General features: G+C 35.4%; 1 protein-coding gene across 5 annotated transcripts in view; it reads left to right on the forward strand.

Annotated features, from left to right (window-relative positions):
* Positions 1-12748, forward strand: part of CTTNBP2 (cortactin binding protein 2) — a 78563-nt gene that overhangs the window by 58374 nt on the left and 7441 nt on the right. For all 5 annotated transcript variants that reach the window (XM_072921605.1, XM_030257294.4, XM_072921612.1 and 2 more), the window contains 9 exons: positions 425-520; positions 951-1030; positions 2134-2220; positions 2304-2403; positions 4185-4337; positions 4613-4800; positions 7200-7378; positions 10803-11008; positions 11756-11944. In XM_072921605.1, the coding sequence (XP_072777706.1) occupies positions 425-520; positions 951-1030; positions 2134-2220; positions 2304-2403; positions 4185-4337; positions 4613-4800; positions 7200-7378; positions 10803-11008; positions 11756-11944 (1278 nt within the window). The remainder of the gene's footprint in view (positions 1-424; positions 521-950; positions 1031-2133; positions 2221-2303; positions 2404-4184; positions 4338-4612; positions 4801-7199; positions 7379-10802; positions 11009-11755; positions 11945-12748) is intronic.

The raw sequence follows: 12748 nt of genomic DNA on the forward strand, positions 1-12748 counted from the left end.
AAATACTGACTGTAAATCGCTGGCATAGGTAAACAGAACTACTGTTTTATATAACTTCACTTAGCAAGGTACAAACAAGGAATCTTTAAAATTATGCAAAATTGGCCTAAGTATTTTGGTCTTAGTAACAGTTGTATAGGTTTCTGACAATCTATATATTTATCTTAAATCTCCCTCCTTCCTCTACCTTCCCATCAGCAAAACTAGCTGTTTAACTTGTGTGCCAGCTGGCAGAAAACACTATTAACTTTGGTCATATATGAAATAATAGCATGATTTGGTACACCTCATACATGGGACTGCTTTGTTTGTCAAATTTGTCAGTGTATGTAAGTAATCTTTGTAAGCAAGCGAATATGCTTGAGTGTAGGACACTTTATATACCTACAAGGAATATCGCTCTCTTATTTTTTTATTTTAACAGGAAACGTTACATGGTCAACAGGTCAGATTTTTCCCCAGCTACCATGGGACTTTTTGAAGAACAATAGAGCTGAGCATATCACAGTGTTTCTGTTTGGTAATTTTCAAGTCATAATTTTTCAGTTTTGAATGTTAAGACACTCCATATGAAATACATCATTTGAGAGTCATTTGCTACTGGTTTTGTTCTTCAGTGTTGCTTGATTCTCAGAGACGTCATATCCATTTAGTTGTTTAACTAGATTGTAAAGTGTCTACAACATTTTTCTGGCATTTCTGTGCCAGAAAATAAGCTGGCACATAAAAGTCTTACTGCCTTTTTCAGCCATATATGTTGCTTATGTCATGGATACCCACGAACCTATGGTGCTAGATAAATGTCTTTCATTTATTCGGCATTTTAATTTGCGTAGCCTCTAATTGTAAAAAGTCACTGTAGAATACTGCATGAAAATCATGTGTATCGGTCATATATGCATGTAAACATGAGAAATTTACCAAAGTTATTTGTATGTCTTCATTTTAAGGACCTCAAGAAGGCTGTTTGAACAGCGTGACTTATGCATCCATGATCCATCTTCAGACACTTCAGAATTATCTCCGCCTGGTCAGTAATAAGCTAGCTTCTCTCTGCATGCTATTTGTTTGTCAAAATACTTCTGTAATAGTGTTGAGTAAAATTGGGATTTTTTTGCTCTGTGAAAGAACATCAAGACTTCTAAAAAATGAAATGGGATGAAAGCTGTTATAAAATAAATTTCCCCCTAAATTTACCCTTAACTTTAGTCTTGTAAAGGCATTAACTTTCTTCTTTAAATAGCTTATATCTGATTAACTGAACTGCTTAAAAATATATTAAAAGCTCTCTGATGTCTTAATTGCTTTCCAAAGTTATTTTATTCCACTTTTTGAGGAGAAAGTAAATTAGAATAACATTCACGTAAACTATTATTTGAGACGTGAATTTTATTATTAGGTCATGTAGAAATCTCCTGTAACACAGCTGATTTAATACCTGAAAATGTAAGGATAATTGAATAATATGAGACAACTTTCATAGATAATTTCTTTTAACATTGCATTAAATCAGAATAAGTTTAGAACCTGCTTAATTTCTGCTGTGTCCTTGGATAGTATTTTATGTTGTCAGGAGAATGTGCCACAGGTTTCTCCTGTATTCAGCCATATTAATAAAAGATTGCAGAGATATGAGTATATTCCATTACTGACATTTTAGAGGTAAAACAGAATAAGATTTAAAAAAATTGTTCTGCCATACTGATAATGTGATCCCATTTCTACTGCAAATAAAGTCCTTAGTCTTAATCCTTAACTTAATAGTGACTTAAACTGATGATTTTGACATAATTTGATGTATATATTTTAATTCAAGATCAAGAAAATATTTGTGATTAGTAAATTTATTTTTCCAGATTATTGTTTTAAGTTTTAAAGTCTGTTGTAACAAAACACCGTGCTGTGTAGTTTTACAAGTTAGGATATAAATTTATGAGTATATTTCAAAGATGTTGTATGCAAATAATGTCTACTTTTAAACTAGTATAATAAGGATTATCAACTCCTGTAGTGCAAATAAAAAAAATTTGTTTTTTACGTGCTGATTGTGTCATCTATGTTAAAAAAATCCAAGTCTGAACTTCCAAGAATAATTTATTTATGAAATAAATATTTATATTTATCTGTCTGTAGGTTGAACAATACCGTAATGTCATTTTCCATGGTCCAGAAGGAAGTTTGCAAGATTACATAGCATATCAGATAGCGGCCTGCATGAAGGTATTTGCACAAACATATCAAGTGAATTAGTCCACAAAACAGAGTTTTTACTATTTTACCAAATATATAAATTTTCAACACAGCAAAAGCAAGTGGCTGGAGGATCTACATGTGAGATTGTTAAAGTTGAAGTGGATGCTGGTTTCTCCAAGGAGCAACTTGCAGAACTGTTCATCAGTAATGGTAAGGCTATTTCAGAAAGACTAATTTTGGTGACTTGTAGGAAAATTTTTAATGGTGCAAAGTAAAGAAATATGTAAAACCATTTTGCATAGTGGATGGCATGTTTTAATGGAGCCCATAGTTGTTCAGGTGCTTGGGACCAATTGTATGAGTCTAAACTGAGAGAGCCGAGCATGATAGATCTCCCAATAAGGAGCTCTGTCAAAAGTTCATGCCATTTAAGTATAACTAGTCATTTTAAATATTAATTTCTGGCTCATTCTTTTTCCCTTTGTTTGTGATCCTTTAAAAGTTGATTGCTCTGGTTCAGATCTACTGGATCAGAACTGAAGGTCTGCTGTGTGTGCTCATGAACAAAAGCAGAGCCATCCTGTCAGGGTGTACAGTGCCATATGCAGTGCTCTGTTCTGCTTGTTCTCATACTGCCTGGTGTAACTTCAGTCTGTGGCAGTTTTTTCTCTAAGGAAATCCTAGTCACAGTTCCCAGGCTAGCTTGTGCCAGTGATTATTCCCACATGTCACTTTCAGTGCCATTGCATTGGCGGGGGAGAAGAGACCATTTAGTCAGAAGTCAGCCAGGCTTTGGTGCTCGGCCTGGAGGCAAGAATGTCACTCATAGTTTGGTTTGTTTACTGGCCACTGTCTCTTAGGAAAGCTGCTTCTTTTGGATGCTTTATTCTGTATCAGCAACACACTCTTTTTAATAATCTGGTTTTGCAATTCAGCCTGTTGCTTCTGGTTGTGTTTCTCTTTTCTGTCATCTTCTTTCCCCACTGTTCTGCTTCATCTCCTTTCCTAAGAGAGCATATCTCCTCTAAATGAATTCATCAGACACAGAGAGGGTATCTATCCTCCCCCCTTTCAAGCTGTAGCCTCTTAGTAAAAGAGGGCAATAATAGTCAGGAAACTGCAACTAAATAGCAATGATCAGATACAACCAGTTGCTGTAAGCTTTCCCTTATTACAAATCAATTTCCTTAATGACCATTGTTAATACCACCTTCAAAAGGTTGTGAAACAGTGCAGGGTACAATGTAGTCAAGATAAGTGTTTATATATATGTATGTATTACAGAAGCATTCTCCTGTGATTTAATGTTGCAAGAACGCTTGCAAAGCTGTGTCTTTTTTAAACAATAAGATGTAAAAATCAGGAAAATTAAAGGAATATATTTAAAATGTTAACAAATATATAGATGTCATTTTAATGCCTATTAGATTCATATGCTACTGGGTTTGCTTCATACTAGCTCTGATTATTTGAGTGATTCTTAAAGATATGGAAGGAAGTTTTGAAGAGAAGATTGCCTGCTTCTCATAGAAGTTTGTTACTATCTCATGGAATGATAATGTTTCTTACGAACATGGCCTATTCTTAAACCTTTTATCACTACAGGGTATAAAGACTACATGTTAAAAGTTTAAGATGTAGTACAGCAAATGAAAGAAATATTTAAGGAGGTCTTTGCTATCTTTTCTGTTGTAATTATATTCAGTGTACTGAAATCTTTCCTATCTATGAAGATCCTATTATAGCCATTTCAAGAATTTATTTTAATCATAGCTTTCAATTTTTTTCTTAATATAAAGTATGATATTCTTTCTATTGTTTGATTGTATGCTTTCAGTTTTAAAGTTATTATCCAGTCTGTCTGGACTGTAAACAAGTTTAAAATTAAAAAGAAATTAAAATTCTTTGTTGCACTAGTGGCAATAAATTCTGTATATATAAATAGAAGTAAATTTTCCTAAGTATACATTAATGGGATTTTTGTATTTCAGCTTGTCTAATCCCAGTGAAACAGCCTCCTGTAAACAAGACAACAATTGTGATTTTAGAAAATCTGGAGAGAGCTTCTTTATCTGAATTACTTGGAGATTTTCTAGCACCTCTTGAGAATCGGAGTTCAGAAAATCCCTGCACTATTCAAAGAGGTATTTAAGGAATTTGATTTGCAGAGATGTTTTTACTACAGTACAGTTTTATTATAATATATGACAATCAGGGAACATGAGAAAAATGTAATTTGTTCAGTTTTTATATTTTATTGTGAACAGTTGTCCTTAACAAAGATAGCATATTTTTGAGCTAATTTACGGTGTTTTGTGGGTTGTTTTTCCTTTCTAATTATGTCACTGCTTCTTGCTTTTGTATGAAATCATGCCAAGGCTTTGAGTATTTCAGCTAAGTATTTTATGGTTCCTTTTAGCAAATGGAGTTTCTGGTGCTTTTTACTTTCATGAGAACTGCTTTTTACTGGGGACCATCGCAAAGTGCCATCTTCATGGCTCTGACCTGCTGGTTCAGCAGCATTTCCGTTGGGTTCAACTTAGGTGGGATGGGGAGCCAATGCAAGGCTTGCTTCAGAGGATTTTAAGAAGAAAAGTAATAAACAAGGTAAGAACTTGAATCAGCTTCAGCAGTTACGAGATCTGTGAAATGGTAATGACAAAACCAGAGTAGATAAGTTGTTTCTGGAAAAAATCATTCCTTTCTGGGAAGATACAGCCTGTGTGTCTGGAGAGGTTGTGCTTGGCCTCACAGAAAGGTGTGTGGTCATGGCTAATTGGCATAAACCATTGGTTGGTGGCAAATAATGATACTGTGGCTACTTGCCTATTAACTGCATGAAACATCCTGCAGTAATTTTTTTCAACTTCTTCTTTCATACTTCTGAGAATTATAGTAAAAATCAGTTCAACAAACATACATAACCTCTTCTTCAAAAAAATTATTCTCAATATCTAAAATAAGATAGTCATATATGTGTTTTGTCTGTTTTACGCCGAAAATATTTTCCATGATTTCCAGATAAAAAGAGGGGTAAATTATATAATTAGAAAAGTTGTTTTGAGCTAATAGATCTGCTGAAGCTGGAAAACAAGTACAAAAGAGAATAAAGATGGGAACTCTATTTTAATATTAATAAATAAACAAAGATGGGAAATGAAAAGAAATATGTAGGAAAAAGAAGAATTGTGGACTTTCAAAAGTTATTTGGAATACCATTTGAGTGTGATAGCAGCTATTACCAACAGCCAGGCACTGTTAGACATTTATGGAGGGAGTTTAATCAAAACAGCTGCAAAGGAAAATAATCTTGGCAGCAGTTTTGAACAGGCTCAAAAAGGGAGATTGTTCTGGGAATAGAAAAAACTGCCAGTAATAGAGTCCTGTTGTGAGACAACAGACCTACTGTCAGTTTGGAGTGTTCAGCTGGATGTGTCTTGGTTATCCTTGGGGATGTCATCTCCTGTACCCTTTGCCACAGTTCTCATCTATAAAGGCTTACTGATTCAGAGATCCTGCAGAGGAAATGTGAGGTGAATGAACATTTCAGCCAGGATAATGAGGAAATTTAGAAACACTCCTAATTATTCTTTAATTGCAAGAACCAGAATACAGGGTAGAAAAAAAGAATCATGGGAAATCTATGAAACTCTTAATAGACTACTTTTCTTAGATTACGTTTTTTTTAAGTTATGACTTGTTCATAGTCAAAGGCTGCATCTGAATTACTCTGTCAAACTGATTTGGCTACAAGAACTTGCAGCATCACATAACAGATGTCATTTTCAGGCTATTTTTTTTGGGCTTGAAAGAAATTCTTAGTCTAATAGGTTATAATTTGACAATGTAATAGGCTTCTACCTCTGACTGAAGTTGAACAGAATTTGGATAGTAATCTCATTAAGTTTTAATTTGTCTGCATATATGCAGATGGTAGCTATTTGGAGAAAAAAGCCATGTGTCTTCCTGTATCTTCGCTAATTAAATATTGAAATGCCCAGTGTGGTAGCACATTTTTGAAATTCATACATTCATACATGTGGCACACATTCAATGTGCGCCATATGTAAACTCAAATGCCAGTTGGTACAGGACTTAAAATAGTGGATTGCAAAGTCAAAAATAGAAGAAAGATTAATCTGCTGTAAAACTTTAAAGCAAAGTAGAAGCACATTTATTGTTAGAACTATAGACTATTTCAAAGGTCATTGCTCTGTATTATGATACCTTGCTTATGCTGTAATATTCATGTGTTCAGGTGAAATGCTCTTTTCCCATTAGTTTGAACCATTATTTTATATGGAAACAGTTTAAATGTTTTTCTACTTTAAGTTCACCTATAAACTCTGTCAAGAGGCTGTAGCGTCAGTGCTGTCAATTGGTGCATCTTTTAATGCTTCCTTTAATTTAAGCTGTTACAGAGGATAATCCTAGGATTAGGATGATGAGGACTGTAATTTGAAATCAGAGGAAACAGGAGATTTTTCTGGCATTAAATAATTTGCCCTGAACAACGCAGACTAAAAACACAAGTCTTAGAGGAACACATCTTTCCTTCACTGCTACTAGATCTAAAATCAATATGGAAATCCACTGGGAATATGTCTGGATCAGATATTCCTGTTCAGTGCAATTGGGTATTTTTTCATAATGCCTTATTTTTATCATATACATTGCATTGTATATGGTACATATCTCTTGTAATTCCAACCTTAAACACTGTAGAAAACCACTGCCATCAAAATTTCTGCCTTAGTTTCCCACAACAATAAAGGCATGTCAGTTTGTTGATAAGGATATATCTTTTGAAGTGGAGTTGGGAAAATAAGTTTTAATACAGCAACATTTCAATATAATCTATAAAAAGGTTTGACCTGTCTTTGACTGTTCCTGATCTTTTAATAGTAACACATGCAATAAAAAAACCCTCAAGCCTTCCTGGAGTTTCAAGGAAAGTGTTTGCAGTTCAAGTCTCATGCCATGTCAAACATCTTTTCTCCCTGCAGTTCAAAGGCAAACTACCTCCTCCATGTGATCCCGTGTGCAAGATCATAGACTGGATTCTTGCTGTTTGGCACCAGCTGAACTCTTGCTTATCACGCCTGGGAGCACCTGAAGCACTTATGGGGCCAAAGCATTTCTTCTCCTGTCCTGTGGTTCCAGGGCACAGCCAAGCAACAGTCAAGTAAGATTGTTGTTTCCTGTTTGATGCTGTTCAGTGCCAGCTAGATATGTACCACAAATGTAGTAGTTGTGTTTCTCCCAAAACCCTGCTGACTCAGCAACCTTAAAAAAGCATTTTAATTTAAATTGCTGAAAGTCTTAAACTTCTGTTGGTTATTTAATTACTAGAAGGGCAATTCTGAAGCACACAAGTGGGAAATGGGTGTCTTAACACTGCACCAAAGTCAGTCTTGTGATCTTTCATTTATTTTCTGACACAAAGGTTAAAATATTCAAAAAAAAGTTGGGAAACTCTCCTTTTGAGTTTGTATATAAAGGAAGTTTGGATAATGATTTCTCACTCTTTTAAGTATTTGGTATCATTTTAAAATATACATACGCACAGTTTAGAGATCTCTTAGTAAGTAGGGCGTTGTGGTGGTTCAGTGCTGGTCAATGAGTTTAGTTAGTTTAGTATACAAGTTTAGTTACAGATATGGCTAGCAGGCAAGTAACATTAAAAAATAATGTTGCTTGAAAATTTTGGCTTTTCTCACCTACAATTGCATAAACAAACATCTGATCACATTCCAACTCCAAATGCTAGCAAATGATAAAATAAATAATTATAGAATTTTAAATTATATTAATTTCACACCAAGATGTTGTTTGGCTTTATCAAAAAGGTGATGAGTCTCTAATTAAGATTCAAACTTATTCAGAACTGAAATATAACATTGGTTCCTAGAGATGTGACACAACTTTTCTCACCAGTCAGGTCACCCCTTCTATTCCTTTTCTGACCTGTTTCTCTTGTACTGTTTTCTGCTGACCCTTCTTCTAGGGGCTCTGCTTAACACGTGAAGGAGAGGCCTTTGCTTAGCATGTGCAGAGGCTGTCTCATTTCAGTTTCTGTCCGCAGATCTTGATATATTTTGCTTGTTCATTTTAATTTTTATTCTCAAAAAGTATGGATTAGATGCAATTCTTCAGAGTAATTATTAAAGTCTAAATGTGGATGTAAGATTAACTTGAAATTTTATGGATGCTGGGAAATAAAAAAAAAATAAAGCATACCATGCATTTATCTCCCATTTTGCTCTTGAATCATGTCCTCTGAAATGTTTTAATAATTTATTTATTGCAGTGGCATTAATAGAGGACAGAAAAACTATTGTTTAGATATGTTAATTATATATTTCTGAGTCTGGATTTCTTCTCAGTGTAACTCTGACTGGTTTCACAATGCTTTACTTTGAGTACAGCCCTAAAATGTTCTTTATTGTAGTCATATGCCATCTGAATTCTCATTTTTATGTAGTTTTTGTCCACTAATAAACAATTTAAAAGTACAGCTCCAGTGAGCTGTTATTGGACACTTTTAGTTTAGCAGCATGATGGCTAACAGTGTGGTCATGTAATAAATAGCTTTTAATTAGCAGCTCACTGATTGCTGTTATTTCAGTCTAATTAACCACTCCTTTCCTCTTGCCTCTCCTCTCCACTGTGCTATTCTGCTGCCTTTTGCATTTAGTAAAGCTTCTCTGAGTTAGTCCAATTCACTAGGACATCAGACAGCTATATACAAATTGAGTTCACTCTGGGCTCAGTGTTAGCATGAGACAAGAGGAAGAAGCAGCAGCAGGCCAGGTAAAGAGAATGTGTGACAGGAAATTGTTTCCTGCTGTGTGTTTAATGTAGTTTCACTTGTTTTGGTGAGCAGAGTGAATAAATTAAGAAAAATTTGACTACTTTTTTTCTTGGTTTAGGTTTAGGGAACTGACGATGATGTTCCAACAGGAATGACTTTCACTTTGCAGCCCTTTTTGAGGGACAGGGGTGTGTTGCACCTTTCCTAAGTATCAGCTATATCAAAGAATGGGGGACTTGATTAAGATGAGCACAAACATAAAATTGAATTTAAATATCAGGTTGGAATTTTATTTAGAGAGCATGCCCATCCATTGTTAATTGTTAGATTAGAATGGCCTCAATTAATTTTATCTTTTTAGTGTTCATTTCTGACCATTTATACCGACAGTATTGCAAAATGTTGAAAGCTTACATAGGCAGAAATTGAAAAGTGAGAGTTCTTTATGACTAAAATACAAGCAATTGGTATTGTTATTTTGGTAGCTTAGCTAGCAGAAACAGACTGTAACTATATGGAATAATATCTACAACATTATGCTAAGGAAGCTTCAAGGTTCTTCAAGGACCATCTGCAATACGCATTTTACATTGTATTTTAACTACTGTACTAATTATTTTTCTAAGTAATGTAACTTTATCAAGCTTTTTAAAAGCACTTTGAGCATTTATATATCATAAAAGCTCAATCTTATGCTTCACAACTGACCAAAAAATATCTTTCAAATAAGTAATGCATTCTAACTTTTAAAAAATGGGAAAAAAATCCCCAAAAAGTCATCATAGGTAATGAGATGGCTTCATTTAGGTAATGAGATGGCTTCAGTGGATCAATGTATCAGGCAAAATCATCCATTTAAGTCAAACAGACATTTTAACCTCCTTGTTTTCTGAATAGATTTCTGCAAGGCTGAACACAGCATGATAGCCTATAATTTCTTACAGACTTTTAATATAAACCATCTGACTCAATCTTGCAATCTTCCTCCTTTAAGAGGGGATAAGAATAAACAAAAAGAGTAGGAGTTGATCTAAAAAAAGATTGTCTCAGTGTCTGTTGTAGATGTGAGCTGAGCTCTAAGTCTGAAATTTCTAGCCTTTATCCCCAGAGAACTCCTAAGTTATGAGAAATAGCATTTATTCTTCCCTAACAAGTTTTTCACTTCTTTGTTAATATAACATAATGCTTCTCTCTTAGACAAGCAAAAGTCCCAGAAGATCCTTTAATCAAATTTTGATTATCTCTAAACCAGACAATCTGGAATATCCACAGCATCCTAGAAACACAGTTCACCATAGATTAAATACACAAAAGAGTAAGAGCAAGGCAGCTGTATGAATAGAAATGTCTTGTAAACTGGACAAGTTTGGAAATTGAAGAATACTGGAAGGGGTACAACCATAAGTGAATACCTCCTTTTTATCCAATGCTGGCAGCATATAGGCTAGGAATTAACACCTGCAAGCAAGGAAATTTCTCCATGCACTTAAAAAAAAATTGAATACATATGAACATGCATCTTTCTGGGACATTTTTTTAACCTTAAAATGAGAAGGATGTTCTATATTATCTGAAGGAGGAAAAGCATTAGGTGGTAAGTTTGTCAAGGCAAGCCAAAGAAATTCAGATCAAATAGTTTAATATTAAAAAAACAAGTAAACTCTTCCTTAAATAAAATCAGTCCCTCCCTGAAATGGGGTGCTTCTTTAAAGTGCAAGATGGTATGTTACCAAAGTATAAAATCACAGGCTTTGATAATTGCTTTTGAAGTTAAAGGATTGGTTTTATACCACAGGTGGATGTCCAAGCTATGGAATGCTGTAATAGCTCCCAGAGTACAAGAAGCCATACTCTCCAGAGCCTCTGTGAAAAGACCATCTGTACCAGGACAAGCAATAGCCAAAAAAAATCCTAGCCAAGGGCAACAGGCTGTTGTTAAAGCTGCTCTCAGTATCTTGCTAAATAAAGCTGTTTTGCATGGCTGTCCTCTACCCAGACCAGGTAAGAGTGAACTGTCTGAAAGTAGTTGTGTGTTACTTTACTGGGGCTTTTAACTACTTCCTTCTGTTTTTAAAACTTCCACAAAACATAGCTGTAGTTCTGAAGGGACGTGGTGGGGTGTAGGGAACGCTGGGCTCCAGGACGGCTTTGATGAATGGAGACCAGAGATCTCTGAAGGCTGCTCTTAGAATATTAGGTTTATTAGGGATGGTGAAATGTCTTGCTTGGAGCTGCCAGACGAAGCATGTGGCAAGGCCTGAGGGGATGGGGGAGGGGTAGAGAGGATGCTCTAGGAGAGGGTGGAAGTTCCAAGAGAGGGAAAGTTCCAAGAGAGGGGGAGTTCCAAGAGGGCATCTGGCCCCTCAGAGACCCCTTATCAGGAGGCTTCAAGGTGGTCTGGAACAAGACTTGGGCCAATGGGGTCACAGACACCTGATGCTTCAGGGGAGGGTTACAGGTGTGGGATGAACCATGCATTTTGGGGGTTGAGATGGAACCGTCTATTTGACTTTTGGACCTATCTGTAGGTAAGGGTATTGTCCAGCCAGTAGGGGGGATTGTTTTCATCCTGGCTGTACTATTGTGAATCATTTGCCAGGCAATTATATTTATCCATCCTTTCCAACAGTGGGGTTAAAAGCATTTACTGTCATTAAACTAAGTAGTTGTGTAAGTTGTATAAGATACTCCAAGAAGAACCATTTGCAACAATCAGTTCTTCTTAACATTGTTTTACTTTTCTTTCAGAGCTTGATAATTATATAGCAGATTTTAAGGGAGGAAATTTTCCTTTATCTGTGGCTTCAAGCTACAAAAATTGCAGTAAGAAAAAAGGAAGTGAGAATGCTTCTTGGAGAAAAGTGAGCACAAGTCCTCGCAAAAAGTCAGGCCATTTGTCCTCCCAGTCATGGAACAAGCAGGAGACAAATACTGAAGGTAAATAAAGCTTTTAATTTTCCGTTCTGAAAGTTGTGGGGGGTTAAACTGTGTAGATGCAAATCAAACGTTTCTCCTACATCATGACTTAAAATTTTTCAATTAAATGACACTTATATTTATGTTCACCTGTAAAACATTGTTTATTCCCCCTCCCCCCCCCCCCCCCCAAATTACTTCTTTGTGACTGTGAGGTGTCCTAAGTAAGCTTAGTTGTTCTAATGCCCTTTTTGTTGTCTGATAATGAGGCAGGCATTGGCTCAGATGGTGCAATTATAAGCAGTGGTTCCACCTCTGACTGTATGTAACGACACTGAATCAGTCTCTTCTCCAATACCAGATGAGAGAAAGCTTCATTACTGTATTGGTACTCCTTAGATTTGCTCCAGATTTACTGTATGCATACTTTTTTGAGTTTCCTTACACTTACTTCACTACCAACTGAATTCAGGTAGAAATAAATCAATACATTCCTCCCCAGATCTTGCATCCCTTTTTCAGTCTTACTGGAAAAAATGAGTGGAATAATCTAGAAGCCCTGCAGTGGAAGAAAGAGATATTTGGGTGTAAATTGAAGATTTTGATTTGACTTTCACTTCAGTTGCAAAAAATAAATGTAAATAATTGTGTGTAGTCACAGATACTGTAAGGTTTTCAGTCATGTTTAGTATGTTGCTCAGTAAAGAGGGCTTTATATGACTGAGTCTGTGCATCTGTATAAATGTGGAAGTTATATTAGTGCCAGACACTTTTGAAAATGCTTTTCACCTCAAGATCATAAGTCTTATAATAGGCTGTTTATTA

The sequence above is a fragment of the Taeniopygia guttata genome, chromosome 1A (genome assembly GCF_048771995.1).
Source record: "Taeniopygia guttata chromosome 1A, bTaeGut7.mat, whole genome shotgun sequence".
Lineage (NCBI taxonomy): Eukaryota > Metazoa > Chordata > Aves > Passeriformes > Estrildidae > Taeniopygia > Taeniopygia guttata.